The sequence below is a fragment of the Zonotrichia albicollis genome, chromosome 5 (genome assembly GCF_047830755.1).
Source record: "Zonotrichia albicollis isolate bZonAlb1 chromosome 5, bZonAlb1.hap1, whole genome shotgun sequence".
Taxonomy (NCBI): Eukaryota; Metazoa; Chordata; class Aves; order Passeriformes; family Passerellidae; genus Zonotrichia; species Zonotrichia albicollis.
In genome coordinates, this window is record NC_133823.1 from 12,700,324 (window position 1) to 12,715,908 (window position 15,585).

The 15,585-nt window shown below is 40.6% G+C and overlaps 1 protein-coding gene across 6 annotated transcripts in view; it reads left to right on the plus strand.

The window, feature by feature from the left end:
- ZNF827 (zinc finger protein 827) overlaps nucleotides 1-15,585 on the plus strand; it is a 97,552-nt gene that overhangs the window by 63,780 nt on the left and 18,187 nt on the right. For all 6 annotated transcript variants that reach the window (XR_012580364.1, XR_012580365.1, XM_074540794.1 and 3 more), the window contains one exon: nucleotides 4,468-4,571. Coding sequence is in view for 4 of the 6 variants with exons in the window: in XM_074540794.1 (XP_074396895.1) it covers nucleotides 4,468-4,571 (104 nt within the window). In the remaining 2 variants the exon portion in view is untranslated. The remainder of the gene's footprint in view (nucleotides 1-4,467; nucleotides 4,572-15,585) is intronic.

Consider the following 15,585-nt stretch of genomic DNA (forward strand, 5'->3'; position numbering starts at 1 on the left):
ATAGCATTGCCTCCTTTTGCCTTGTGAACTCAAGCCTGTCTCCTGCAAACATGACCTGATAGTACAAATGTAAGATATTTCCATGAGTAACGGAACCCCTATCTGAAAAGCTACAACTATAGATCTGATTGCTTAGGGCTTATAAGTCAAAAAGACCCAGGGACTTTTGTCTGTTCTCCTCTGATCAACACATCATTTTAAGAATTATTTATTCTATTTTTTTCAACAAAAACTGAAACTTACAAGAAACTGCATGGTATATGCAGTGCTTGGAGGGAAGACCAGGCTGGCAACTGGATTTTAAGACATGGACCAATGTAAGAAAAGGTGATTGTGATTGTTTTATCTAGATTGTTTTAGCTAGTTTTCTTTAGAAAAAATTCAATTTAGTATTTCTGTAATCTCAATACATTCTAGAGATGAATTTTTAAAAGTTAGACTGTAAGACAGTGCTAACAAGATGTGTTAAAGAATACAGTTACAGTATTACATTAATTTAAATTAAGCAGGAGTTAAATACATGATCCTGTTGTGGCCTGTGCTGTTAAAGAAATGTGCATTTTACAGCACTGTGCCTGGGAACAAGCCCACAAGGTGTTTATGTGTCCATGAGCAGCAAGGTGAAGTGTCCCTGTGGGAAGATTTAAAGCTCTTGTGCAGTAAGTGTTATCTGCAATTGGTAAAGACTTAGGAGCCCTTGGTAGGGTAGGAGGAGTAGGCAGGAATTGACAAGGATATATTTCCTACCTGAAAGTTCCCTGATTGTTGTGGATGAGTTGGAGACTGAGCACACTGAAGTGATGAGTTCATTCAAAGATGGAGTAAGAACTTCTTGCCTCTGCAGCCCCTTTACAGAACTTCTCAGTGCTAACATATAACAACTTTGCCCAGACAGAATGGAAAAGCATTTCAGTTGCAAAGAAAAGGTCTCTGAAATACATTGTACTTAAATTTCTACGCCTATCCAATTCATTCATGGTAGCTGCAATAAATAAGTTGTTTTTAATAAACTGACCAGCTTAGTAAATGTACATTAGGGACTTTTTGATGCGACAAGTTGAAAGATAATTCAATTGAGCTTTTGGCTTCTAGTTACAGTGAATGGTTCCCATATTTGCTAGTGTGGGAATTTGTCAGGTATGCAGCCTGCTCAGCCTTTCTGTGCTGCTTAAAAAGCAGAAGCCTGAGACACCAACAGAGAGAAATGCACATATTGTCCAACTACTCATTAACCATCCAGGGTGCACTGCAGGGACGGGCTGACAAATAGTTGAAAATAGATTTCAGTGTCTCATGATGTTACCAGCAGGACTGGTGTGAGAATCCAGAGCTACTTTTGGATCTATCAAAGATAATCCCAATTGGAAAGGTTGAGGACAGTTCAAAGATAACTTGCCCTTCTTTTGGCTGCCAACTTTTAAGAGGATAGCACAGTTGGCTGTTGTCAGACTTGTGTTGAGCTTTACAGAGACGTCCTTACAGTGGCTGCTACCCATCAGGGCATGAAATGCTGAGTGCCTGGTTCAGTTTCTCTGGGTGCTTTTCTTATCTTGCCTATTTATCAGCAGAAGAAGACATGAATGAGGAGATCTTCTTAAAGAGGGGAAGTGAGTCAGTCTACTAAATCCTGTGAGTTCAAACAGATTGACTTGAAAGACCTTGCCAAAAAAAACCAAACCAACCCACCCCAAACCAAATAAACAGCTGCAAGTCTTTACTGGTGAGGGTATGACGCCTTCTCAAAAATAGAATGTGATGGAGCAGCCAGTGGAGGATAGAGGCACTTGGACTGCATTAAGAAAACATGTGGCGTTGCAGTTTGGCTCACCAGCCCACATCTGGAGTAATGACAGAAAGGCATTTGGATCACAATTGCTGTGTGAAATGTGCTGACAGCTGCAGAGAGCCAAGGTGAGGTCAGTGTTGTCCACCTGTGAGTAGCTGGGAAGCACAAAGATTTAGCTGTGTCACTGCTGAGGCTTAAATCAGCAAACCCCAGCAAGATGGGTATACAAGCACTTCTTGCTGCCTTATTCCTTATTAGCATTTCTAACTGTCCCCTATCTGTTGCTGTTCCTCCTGTGAGTATTCCTGGACTTTGCCTGCTTATACTTCCATATGACTTTGCTTAAGCAGCTGGAACTGGCAAGGATTCCTCACAGTTCAGTGGCTGAGTGAGATGGTAGAGCCTGCCATCTGTGATGAGAAGACAGAAAGTGGAGAAGCAAGTGATCTGGAAGCGAGTATGCCAGCATAAGATGCCAAGATAAGTTTCTTTCATCTAGAGAACTGTGTAGCCATGAAACTGGAAAAGTGCAGCCAGAGGAAAAATAAAAAATATCCTAAAGTTTAACCTTCATCAGAAAGGACTTTGCCCAGTGATTGAGGACAATGTGTAATTTCTTGCTAAGAAGCAGGAGCTCCTCCCTCCACACTTTGCACTGGGAATCTGAGGACAGATCTGCTGGAATGGAAATAACAATAGGGCCTCCTCTGAAGAGACTGCTGCCATTCTAGAGGAAGGCAGAGAAGAGGTATCCAAGAATGGTTCTGTAATTCACCAGAGTCCAGTGAAGGAGAGGGAAATCCTTGGGATATGACATGATGTGGCCTTCAGGAGCACCTGCTCACGATCTATGGCCTGACCTGAAATAGATAAACCTTGCACCATCCATTTTGCTTGGAGCCAGCAGTGAGCAGTGTCCCAGTGACTGAATCTAAGACACAAGCAGGAAGGCCAACATGGAAACCCAAGTGGATTACAAGATTTTGAAGAGTTACAATAGTAATAAAACATTTTTTATTGCTGTTTTTCTTTGAGATCATTATTAAACCAGTGAGAGGAATGTTGTAATAAATCATGGTGTATTTTTATACAGTGTCAGTCTGTTTTGTATTATGTCACCCCTGAGTGGGAGTGTGAGTCTTGGAAGAAGTTAAGTTTTGCACATGTGTGTTGGAGCTGTTTTGGTTTATCCTGGTCACTTGTTTTCTGGAGTATCCTGCATTGTTCAGATATTGGCATTCACCAAACTCTTCAGGTTTGGGGCAACTTCACTCCTTCCCCTTCAGTACAGCCTAATGCTGACTGCTTATGGATGTGTTCAGATTTTTGTAGAAATACCAAAATATCCCATTAACTGTCAAATATGGAACAGCACAAAATGAACAGTGTCCAAAAAACTTAATAGGAAAGTAAAACAATGTGGTTGCCAAAAGTGTTTCACAATCGAGTCAACTAATTACCAAGTTTCCCTGAGGCAGAAGAGATCTGACGAAGAATACAAGTGACTTGGTGGAGACACCTTGTTCACTCTCTGCAGAAAAACTGCATGAGGGAAAGCACAGCAGGCAGGTGATGCCTTTTGGACAGAAACTTTGGGTACCTGGACTGGTGAGGTCAGCTTGGTGCAGCTGGCACGTACTTTGAGTCTGGACTCCCTGCTGTGCAACACCTTGTAAGGCCTCATAGTAGGTCCTTTATCCTGAAAAGATTCTTGGATTTTATTCCTGAGTAAGAAAAAGCTGCAGAAATGGCCTGGCCTCCTGTTCTGCACCTTTAAAATACCCACTGTACTCCAGCCTGTTAAGGATTCTCAGTCTGGGAGAGATCAGATTTAAAGTGATTCCCTCTTTGCTTGGAAGAAATTGATAGTTTGCATGCAGGTGGAATACATTCCCGTAGAAAGCATTTTTCCACGAAAGACTGCAGTTTTCAATTTTGAATGTTTTTATGTACCTCTTGCTGATGTCTATCTGTACTGCAGACAAGGAATTCTTATTTCTGTTATGACCTTCAATTGAGCAGAAATCAAATACTTTGAGAGAGATATCATTTCACTGTTGAAATTAACTTTTTGACTTTGCCTGTTAATTAAAACAAAAGCAAAATATTCTTTTTGGAATCATGTAGCTGGTAATTTTTGTGCTTTGTGCTCTTTGGGATACACCTGTTCAATTTATGAATTGTTTCCTGCTTTAAAAATTAAGTTCATGGAGACAGCTTCATTAATGGAAGGCCATGTCAGAATAGAACTATTCAGCATCTTAACCTAATATTTGAAAAGTTTTGTTTTAAAGATGACTACTTTATGCTTCAGATTATTAAATAATAATATTTTTTACCTTTTCTGATTGCCTTCTCCGGATATGACAATGGAATGCAAATTTTTGAATTGTTAATTTTAATGATCCATGTTGTATTGTGCTATAGCAAATGTGAGATGTTGAAATGTAGCTAAAAGCCTTTTGTGAGGTCTTCACTTTTCACTCTGAAATGCAATTTTACCAAAGCATGTTGCCTCATTGTCTGCCTATTTTTCAGTGTGAATTCTGTAAGTAAAACTGTTTCTTTAACAAGATGGTATTTCTTAAAATATTTAGATGTTGAGGTCAAACTTCATGTTTACTTCTTCTTCTGTTAACTGCTGTTTTCTTTTTAAAAAGGCATCTTGTTTTTTCCTATAGCCCTTTCTTTTCTGAAGACACATTTAGACAATCACCATTCACTTCCAACTCAAAAGATCTCCTGCCCAACGAGACTGCTCTTCATGGAAGGACATCTGCACCAGGTCAGATACCTTTTCCTTTCCTTGCTTCCAGTTAACAGATATTTTTTACGTTTTCTTACTGTGAACTCCACCACCTGACCAATGCTCTTAAAATGTGGTTTGCTTTGTCAAAAGGTAGCCATTTCTCCATTATAAGTGCTGATTATTTAGAAGAAAAAGAGAAAGGTTAAATATTGCTGGAGCATTTGTGTTAATAGTCTTTAGGCTGCTGTTTCTATGAATCGTGCAATAGTCTGTAGCAGATTAAATTTGGCAATATCAAGAGAGTTGAGGGTTTTTTGTGTGTGTCTGCTGCTGTACTGATGCTGAATTACCGTTCCTGGCCATTTCCATCTCCATCTCTGGAGTACAGGTGAAACATTTGCAGGACATGTACTGAGCTTGGCAATACAATTTTCCTGCCTTTAGCAGTAATTTAGAACCTTTCTGGAAGGATGTGGAGTTCTTCAAATGTACTAAAAGGCCACAGTGTCTGTGGGTGCCTTCCCACTGATTTTCTGGACTAGTTGACAGGCATTTTATGCCCAGATACAGCTTGGGTTATATTCTGCATTAAAATGGAAAATACAGGCATGTAATAATACTATTCAAGGTCGCACTGAACACATGCAAAAACTTGATATGTGCCTTCACTATCCTGCTGCAAAATAACTCGTTTGCTAGTTCACTGCTATCTGTTCTTAAATTAATAGCTCTGGGGTTCTAAAGGTCAGTAATTACACAGTCAGCTGTAGGGGGGGTTATTCACCTTTTCTTAGCAATCAATAAACTTTTGGGCACGTTACTGCTAATTTTCAGCTATAGACTGTCATTTAATTTACAACTTAACAGACCCTTCATTTTTTTTAATGCTTGAATAGTCATTTGACAGCTTGCAAAGTGGCAGATGAGGGTAAGAGCTAGATGCAGTCTAAGGGTAAATATGCAAAGCAAGAAGACAAAAATTGTAGGATAAGGACAAGGGTCTGCAGGCTGTGCACAGACACGCTTCTGCAAGGAAGAAGTGGATTCTGTACCTCCAGATGAGGAGAACCAGATCAGGTGTGGTGCTTTTAAGTATTAAAATGTAAACCAGGTTAGCACTTTCAATCCTGGCTTTTGACCTTGGCATAACATGGAATATTCATATGCCCAGATGAAAGATGAGAATTCACAGACTCCTCAGGCAGGGCTCAATACCTCAGAGGACACAGCCTCTAGAAGGAAGAGTCTGACATCATACCCAGATAAATGCAGAAGAATTTCAATTCTCTCTAAGACTTCACTTTCAGTAAGGCCACAGAAGTATGAGTGGGTTTTGGTGACATGTTTGATCTTCTGCTTAAATGATGTAAAGTATCTTGTTGGTTAGATCATCCTGGAGTGTTTGAAAGGCTTCTGAGGAACTGGATTTCCATATGTTTGTGCTGCTCCATAATCTGTTTTGTGGAACCTTGATAGGTCTGTGTATTATAATACATACTGCTCTGTGGTTATAAGATTGATATATAATAGTAGCAAGTATACTGAAAAATTTTAGATGCCAGTTTCTGCTACCTTTTTTTTTTAACAACTCTTATAATTCCAATTATGGGTCTTTTTCTCAGCTTCACAACAAATTCTTGAGCCTGAAGTACAACTTCACAGTAGCACCAAGAATGTGATTTAAATTTGTGATCAATTACAAATATTTTATTCATGTAAAAGAGCAGCAGAATACCCACAGGTAAATTTCCTATCTAGTTTCAGTCTTGCAAGAAGAAATAGCCTCTGTACTGCTATGGATAGCTCTGGAAACATTTTATCCCTTCAAAGAGCAGCATTAAGGAACAGAAACAAACCATTGTGCAAGGCATACAGAAGCGTTACAGAAAATGCTGTGGAAGTGTGTATGTGGTCTCCCACATAAAAATGCTTTTGCTTGAAATTTGCTTTGTGGTTACTCCATCCCTGAAACAGGACAGTGAGAAGTAGAAAAGAGCAGCACAATAAAGTGATAGGCAATTCCCAGGCCAGGGGCCCTGGTGGGACCCCCGTACGTGGTTGCTGCTTCTCAGGTGAGCACCCAAATGGTCCCCGTGTCCCCAGACTCCTGCCAACTTTCTGTCTGCAGCCTTTGTGGCACCCTGGCTGCAGAGGAATTGGGAAAAGTGATAGGAACATAGGACAGTAAGATATTTCATGTGTCAAATTCAATTCTTTTCTCTACTAGGTAACATTATGCAGTCTTATTCATTACCAAGCTCCATCTTAAACCCCATCATCCTTATTATTTTTAAGAGGATGCTGTTTCAGAAGCTCACCCCTTTGAAGAACTGGGACCACTCTCTTTCCAGCCTGAATTTATTCACAGCAAGTGCTACTTTTGTTATCTCACCAGTGCTATCCTTCAACTTTGATAATTCTTGCTCCTTGAGATGTTCACCATCTGATGTGCCATTCCTTATATTCCTCTAATCCTGCCTTCATTTTGGGAAAGTGAGCCAGCCAGTCTTTTGGGTTTTAGAAACGACAGGGTTTCCATTTCCTAGCCTATTTCTGCCTCTGTTTAGGGGCATTAATTTCTGCAAATATGAGTAGTCAGAGCTATATGTGCTCTTTCATAGGAGGTTTTATCCCTGACTTTTTCAGCAGCCTGCAATCTTCTGAGTGCATATTGGAAATGCCTCTCCTGATTAATCACAGCTTTGTAACTAGAACATGCTGGTGTCTCTCTTGCTGGTCAAATAGTAACATGTTTTTCTTTTCCTTTATAATTTCAGCTGATGATTTCAGCATGCAACAGAAATTCTTGTTCCTACACTCTTACGCATATGACCTTGTAATTTGAATTGTTTCACTTGTTATTCTAGCTCTCAAGATGATTTCTTTAGTACTCTGAAATTTCTGCATATTGATATTGCTTCCATTAATGCAGTTCTGGTTTGTTTGGGGGTTTTGTGTAAGTGTGTGTGTTGAAGCTATTAAAGAGGATTTTTAAGTACAATGGGTCCAAAGTTCAGTCCTTGAGACTTAAGCTTAGTGGCCCCCTCAGCACAAACCACTTCACTTTATTGCCAGTTTATAAGAAAATTGCAAATTCGGGTCTTTAAGTGGCAGAGCACTCTTTGTAGGGCATTGAGTAGATAAGATCCCCCAAGGAGTAGGAAATAATTAGGAAAGAATATTAAAAGATGTGTGAATGCAATGCACTGATCAGGGCATTTAGTGGAGGGGAAAAAATCCTAAATAAATAATGATATTGTGATGGATTTGGCCTAAAAAAGGGTGGAGGATTCCTAATCAGCAGCAGTATCACAGGCAGGAGAGTTGATTTTAATTCAGATATTCAAGGAACCAACAATGAAATCTCCACCAGCTGTCAGAAGGGGACTCATCAGACCCACAGAAGTCATGGTATCTCCCTGATAATCAATGGTGAATTACTAATACTGTGAGAAGGGAAGACAGAGTTTTCTAGGGTATATAGTTCAAATTTACTGGTTAGATTTGGGGAATTGATTCTCTCACTTTTTAAGGTATTTTCTATGTTAATAACCATATTATTACATTGCACTTTTCTGTATTAGTTTTACTGTCCAAATGACTTCATTTTTACTCAAAAGTGGAAATAAAATAGTTGTTTGATATCTACATCAACCAAACACTCTTTGCTCAAAAGTTACCATGTATCAAAGTAATATCTATTACAAAGTCATATCCAAACCAGTTCAATAATTTCAGCTGCTCCCTATAAGAATGCGGCCTCTTTTAATCTAGCAAAAGGTAGGGATAAGAAATTAAAATTTTTATGTCAAACAGTCACTTTAAAAAAGGACATTTTCATCTTCTGTTTTATAAGATTCTTCTTTTGACAGAATAACTTTATGTCAGACTATAGAGTTCAGTTCAGATCACTGGATAAATTAAAAACTTGATCTTATGCTGCTTTTCCTGACCCTTAGTCAGTCTTTAATGTACTTTAATAGTTTTTCACCATCTCATTGGCTCATTCTGTAAATCAAACCTGCCTTCATGGAAGCCAGATGAGTGATATTCATTATTCCTTTTCTGGATGGTTCATTAATATTGGTGAAAATCTCAGCCATGACTTTTTGGGGTTTTTTTTCTCCATGTATATCTATCTGTGTATAGTGTAGTAATATTTCATTATTTTCTGTCCTGTTTATCAAGGACCTGGTATTCTCCTTAATTTCCATTGACATTGAAATAATCCCATCTGTAGTGGATTAATTTTTTTATTATTCCTGGGTTTTTTTGGTTTTTTTTTTTTGGTGAGAATTTAGTACTACTTGCAACACTGTAATTTTGATGGTGGTAAATCACATGGCTAAAATAAACTTTTGGAACTGGAGGATGTAGGTCTTAGGGAGTTGTAGTCCAGGAATAGTCCTCTGTTTTTAAATTTTGCCACAGTTTAATTTACTGGTTGTTGGTTTGTTTCAGTGAGATAAAGGCAGTAAAGCTCCAGTCCCCTTTTGAAATGCATCAGAGCCTCCTCTGCCATGTGTGTCCACACTCTGCACTGACCTGTAGGATGACAGACAGGATGTGTTTCCTCTTCAGGATTGTCCAGAATCAGTAGCATGGTATAAATTTGGAATCATAGTGCAAAAATTTTGCGTTTTGGCAGTGTCAGTTGTTCTTTTATTGATAATGTAATTAATGGGATCAGCCCATTTTTATGTTTATGGATCTAAGGAAATATGTGGAACAAAGATTCCAGTATGTTTGGAGCTGCAGGGCTATTCTGCAAATGTACAGGTTTCTCCTGTTCCTGTTCATACTCACTCTGGCCTGTTCTCTAGAGCAGTAATTCCACTGTAACTTCAGTGGAATGGAAAGGTGAAAACCAGCCTGCTCCCACACCTGAGTGTGCCTCACCTCTGCACACTCTGCTCACAGCAGCACTAGCCAACCCCTGTGTGGCCACAGCCGGGCAAGCAGTGAGCTAATCTCCTTTTCTCACTGGTAGTTTGTGGGAATGGTGGGACGTGAGCAGGGGAAAGGGAACTGTATCCTGCACCATGTGAAATTTCAGCATTTGGGTGAGACTGGCACGCCCAGCTTCATCTTGTTTATTTTCTTCTGTTACGTAGCTGGAAAATACCTCCTGAGGGTTTAGAATTTTAGCTTGAATATGAGAAATAATCATGGTGGTGGTGTTGTGCAGATACCACATTCTTTAGTATGAGTTTGCATGTATCTTCCTGCCTAATTCCTTTTTAAAGATGCTTGAAGGCCAATATAGCTCTTGATGTTGTAATTTTCTGACTCCAAGGATCTAGAAAGTAGACAGCAAGAGCTCTTTTGGTCCAACCAGCAGAGGTGCTCATATCCACTATTTTCTGGCAGTATTTGTGCTCTGCTCTGATTTCCTGTGCTCTGCAGGAAACCAAACTACTGCAACCTTCTACAGCAACCATCTCTGAATTTTGGGTCATCACCATGAGACCATTGTAAGCACGCTGAGAAATGAAGGGACACCTTGAGGTTTTTATTTCTTTGTGTGGGATCACTGCTGCTTCTGTCACCCTGGAAAATGGCCTTAGGGGACTGTGAAACACACAAACCCTATGAATTTCCACTGAAGTGACCAGCAGTGAAATGTTGGCATTTAAATTGCCCTTGTGTAGCTTCCCTGCTATGTACCCATGGAGTTAATTAGAATGATTCACACCTTCTTACTGTTGTTTGCTTACATCTGCCAAAAAGCCTCTAACTCCACATTGTGGGTAATCCTATTTACTGAAGGAAGGCTGTCTTCAAATGTTCAAATGTTAGAATTTGTAAATGAAAGCCAGGGCTTAAGAGCATGATTACAAGCAATTGGTTTGAATTTATTCAGGACAGCAGAACCCATGGATTATTATTTTTGAGAGAATCACAGAATGACTGATGTATGAAGTCTAGTTGCAGTCCCTTTCTCAGAGCAGAGTCATCTTGCTCTCAAGGCTATGTCCAGTCAGGTTCTGAATATCTCCAGGAATGGAGACTCAGGACAATCTCTGAGCCAGCTGTGCCAATGTTTGCCCTTGCTCACCATAAGAAAAATTGTTTTCTTATGTTTAAATGAATTTTCCTGTGTTTCAATTTGTGCCTTTGCCTCCTCTCCACTGGCATCACTAAGAAGAGTCTGACTTCATCTTATTTCACCCCATCAGGTATTTATCCAGGTTGGAAAGATCCTACCAAGTCACCTTTTTTCCACACTGAGCAGCCCTAGTTCTCTCAGGCTCTCCTTGTATGACAGCTACTCCATTCCCTTAATCATGTTTGCTGGACTTCAGACTCTTTTGAAAGCCTAAAGGAATATTTCAAGCCCCTGGCAGCTGTGTCTGTCCCCGTGACGGAACAGCAATTTTTATGGCCAGTGTAATTGCAGGGGGGGAGTGCACGTGCATGTGAATTAACTTCCACAGTGCCTTTTCCCCACCTTGCTTTATCCCATTATCAGTGCTTATCATCATTTTATCTGCTTCCAGTTTTGGTCTGAGTTATGAGCTCTGCCCATCCAAGACATTGGATACCTCCTTCAGTTTCCTGATGATGGGAGTCCCTGACCCCTGTTGGCTTCCTGTCAGGGTAGAAAAGTGAGAGTGGCACTTAATTCACTACCAAGGCGTGTTCCATCAGGCACTTGGTCCTGCTGTTCATTTCTGTCTTAGAATTTCTGTGAAATGTGCTTGGGGAAAGTGGTGCTGGAAGCAGATGCCCCACAGTCATTGCTGCCTGCAGGGCACAATTGTAGGTACTCCCTAAGCCGTGCAAAGTCTGCCTCTCTCAGTCCTCAAAAGCACCCTTTTAATTTGATTTTTCTTCTGGTACTTGTCTGGGAGTAAGATTCAACCAAATACTCTTCTCTGTGTGTGTGTGTGTGTACACAGGGCTGTGCATGTGTATGGCTGTGCAAAAATCCATGCAGGTGCATGCACAAGGATCCAGGAGAGATGTCCCTCTGACAAATCCAACCTGTGTGACAGCTTCATAGATGGTAGGAAAGTTTTTTTTAGGGACAGAGTGACAGATTGATTTTAGTAACTGGTTTGAGTTCCTTATCACCAACATACTAATTCTTCCCCAAAGAGTGTCTTGTGGGAACAAGTGCCTGGTGTGAGCTCTCTGGAAGGCCAGGGACTGTCAGCCACTGGGGTGGCTCCCTGCACTCTGATAGCAGGAAACAGATAGCTGGCAACTTGTGGAAGTCATTCTAGGAAGGTGAGGTAGCTGGACTGCTATAGCAGTGGGCTGTACTTGGCATAGTTTTCCAAAGCAAGACAGATTTTGCAGAATTTGTTCTCCATCATTCAGTGCTAAAGTGCCTGATAGCGGCTCTGGCACGTTTTCCATCCATCGCATCCTGCCTTAGATCCCCCTGCCTGCCTGCAGCCTTCTCCCTGTGCTCTCAGCTGCCTTGACAACCACTTTGCACCCAGCCATTGAGCAGAGCCTTCTACATTTCTGGTTCCTTCCATGGGATTGTAGCCAGGGTGGCTTCAACTGATTGCAGTTTTCTGGATCTGCTCCCAGGCAGGTTTGCATCTCCTGCACGTGTGGTGCAGATCTGTGGTGCAGCAGTAGAGGCTGTCTCCTGAGCAGCCACATGGCTTTCATTAGTAGCAGAGTCCCTTTCAGAGTTGAAAATATCATTTATTATGCAGAGCAAACAAGTTCAAATCAGCAAATTTGAAAAAAAAAACATGCTCAAGCATGTGTATGGTGTGTTTTCTGGCTGAAGCAGGACAAGTGAAATGTGCAGCACATGCATTGTTGTGCATGTCTTAGTTTTTCTTAACCATCAGTATTTACTGGGCAGGGAATGTGATCATATCCTTCTGAGCATCCCATGAAACTGCTGGTGGATTGGCCAGCTCTCAGGCTAAACAGCAGGGCTCTGTACAAATTGATGTGGCCACATAGATTCCACTTTTTTCCCCTGTGAAGTCATTGCACTGATTACTTTGCCAGTTGTTTACAGGACCTACAAGATGAAAGGTGTAAATTAAAACAAGCAGGACAGTTCATGTCTAATGGCTGTCTTGAAAGGCACTTGACATCTATCTGAAAACTTGTGTTTCTTGTTTTACTATGGGCTGCCTTTATGCAGGGTACATTTGTTTTCCAATACTGTACCATGTTCTCATACAGGCAAAAATACTCATTGACATGTCTTATTATTTTGGCAACTCCTGTTATTTAACTTACCATAATAAGTTTGCTGAGTAATAGTTACTCAATAGCAAGTGATTTTTGAAAAAGTAAAACCATTGTTGCCATAAATATTCTTAACCAGGTAACACAAGTGGAGGTCGAAATCTGAGAAGGCTTTTTTGAGCAGCTAAAATCATTGGAAGTATTTAGTGAGGAATGTGGGACTTTGTCTACCATGTATTATTCTAGGAAGTGAATTTGAGACAGCAAGTTCTTGGGAGCTGTCTTCTGATGCAGGTGATAGAAGACAGCTTAGGAAAGAATGACACAAAGTTGTAGAATTGGTTTTGAGAAAGGAAGAAGGGAAAACAGCAAAATAAAGCCTGCTGGCTTCAGGAAGGACAGCTGGAACCAACTTGGAGATGCATATGGAAAAAGCCTAACAATAGTTCATGACCTCTGGGCTTGAGTGAAGCTTCTGCTGTGCCCTCCCACAAAATTTCCATGGTGAGCAGGGAAAGCCAGGGTAGGTGCAGCTCTGATTAAGGCTGAGGTGTGGCTGTCACAGCCCAGGGAGCACATGGGGTCTGCAGGAGGCTCTGCTTGCTCTGGCATTCATTAATTTCATTAATGCTGTGGATGATGGAGGAGAAAGGATGTTTATTGAATGTCTGCAGCACACCTTGCAAGGAGATGTTATAGGCACTTCAGAGGGCAGAACTAGAGTTCAAACTTACCTTGAGGAACTGAAGAAACCATGGAAAACAGCAGCCAGTGCAGTGAGATCAGAGTTCTGTGCCTGGGGGAATGGTGAGTGCCGTGAAGGAAGGGGCGGATGAATGCCAGGCAGTGCAGCTCAAGGCAGGGATGAGTGTTGGTCAGACACTGTGTTTAGAGGTGGCATTGCAGAAAGGGCAAACATCTGGCTGAGGTGTTGGGAATGTTGTCTGTAAGGCACATGTGGTAATTCTGCTCTGCAGCTGGAGCCCAGAGTTCCATTTTGGGCTCTAATCCAAGAACAATGTGGAGGAGACAGCAGTGGTCAGAGGTTTAGAACACATGAGCTGTGCATGAAGGTTGAAGAATTTTACCAATTTATTTAGTCTGGAGAAGAAAGAGGGGAGATATGATAATGGCATTCAGATATGTAAAATGACAGCTCTGAGAGGAAAATAATAAACCTTGCCTGTGTTCATGTGAGGAAAATAAGGAATAACCAGCTTAAATGACAGCAGAGGAGATTGCAACAAAACACCAAGTGAAACTTCCTAGCAGCAGGGTGTTTTTGCACTGGCACAACTGTCAGAGGAGCCTCTGGAGCCCCTGTCACAGGAGGGTTTTTTAAAAAATTAGTGAGAAAAGCATCTGTTGGGACTGATGGGTAAGTTTGGTGAGTGACTGATGTGCCTCTGGGTGTGGGAGAGACAAGCTGGCCTCTGGGAATCCCTTCCTGCTCTAATTCTGGGATATAAATTCAGTAACAAAGCTGCAGTGGTGATTGAACAACAGCCTGAAAAAGATTTGATAGATGAGGCATTTGCCTTACTGATACTCAGCATGCTGTGGTTTAGAATTTGCATCTCATTCAAACCTATCGCTGGTTTCATATCCTCTTTTGTCTTTCCTAATATCAGAATCTTTTGTAAATGTGAGCATCAGCACTGAGTCAAATTGTTTCCCAAAGATGAAACTTTTCCAAATACGAGCTCAACTTGAAATAGAAAGACAGATTTTAAAATTACTTTTCAGCTCTGCAAAAGGAATTGGAACACATCATTCCTGACATTTCTTTTTAGAGTTACCTTGAGACTCTTCAGTCCTCACCTATCTTACCTTGTACAAGTTTGTCTTCTATACCATTTGTCTGCTAAGAGTAAATTAAATGCAAAATTCATCAGCTGTTTGGACAGATGGGTAGATAGGCATTAGGAGTATTGTTTAAAAGTAATCTAAGCAAAGCTGAAGACAGGTTTGGAGGTTTTTTTCTTCTACAACATGATTTCCATCTGAGTACAAATTTACTCTAATTTTTTACTGTGTGTTTAATTGAGTTTGGGGCAGTTGTGGTGTTCACTGGTGCCCTGCAAAAGCAGAGGGCAGATGGGAGAATTATGCAGAAGAAGGAGATGGTTTACAGGTATGAGCTGGTGATGAGAGAGAGAGCAAGGAGAGATGTTAGTATCTTAAAAAGAGTGACTTAAAGGCCTCAAGGAAATGGCAGTGTGATGGCAAAATGATTCAGTGTTTATCACTTGGGAAATCTGCAATAAAAGCAGCAGAAACGTTTTCTTTCACAGCAGCAATCACAAGCACCTTGGGAAAGGTGGCTCTGGCCAAATGTTTGTAGTTACTTGTTTATCCAGTGTTGATTATTTTGTGTTAATTCGCTCAGCTCAGGAACTCAACCTGCATTTGGCTTTATTTTTTTATTTATTTTATTTTTATTCCCCACTGAGGTTTCTGCTTATCAGCTCCTTCCAAGTACAGAATATTTTGCTTCACCCCAAAAGAGGCAGAAAGCTGAAAAGAAAAATACAATCTAAAGACCAATTTTTCCTTATTTGTATCTGAATGCTGGATGGGGAACTGCTATTGTTAGGCTCTGCAAAGTGCCCTAGGTGTGTCCATTATCTTCTCTATAGAAAAGAAACACCCATATTTCCTGTGGGCTTGCAAGCAGAAATTGTCACATTGACAAAAACAAAAGCAAAAAAGGAAAATTTGCTCATTAATGGTCCTAATGTGCACAAATGTTTGAGTGATTTTTAAAAGTGCTTCTTGGAAGTGTGTCTTAAACAGAATTGCAAGGAAAAAATTAAAAAGGTAGAAACCTGTTGGCATTATAGAAATGAATTAATTTTGATTTAAAAATAGCAATAGGAGC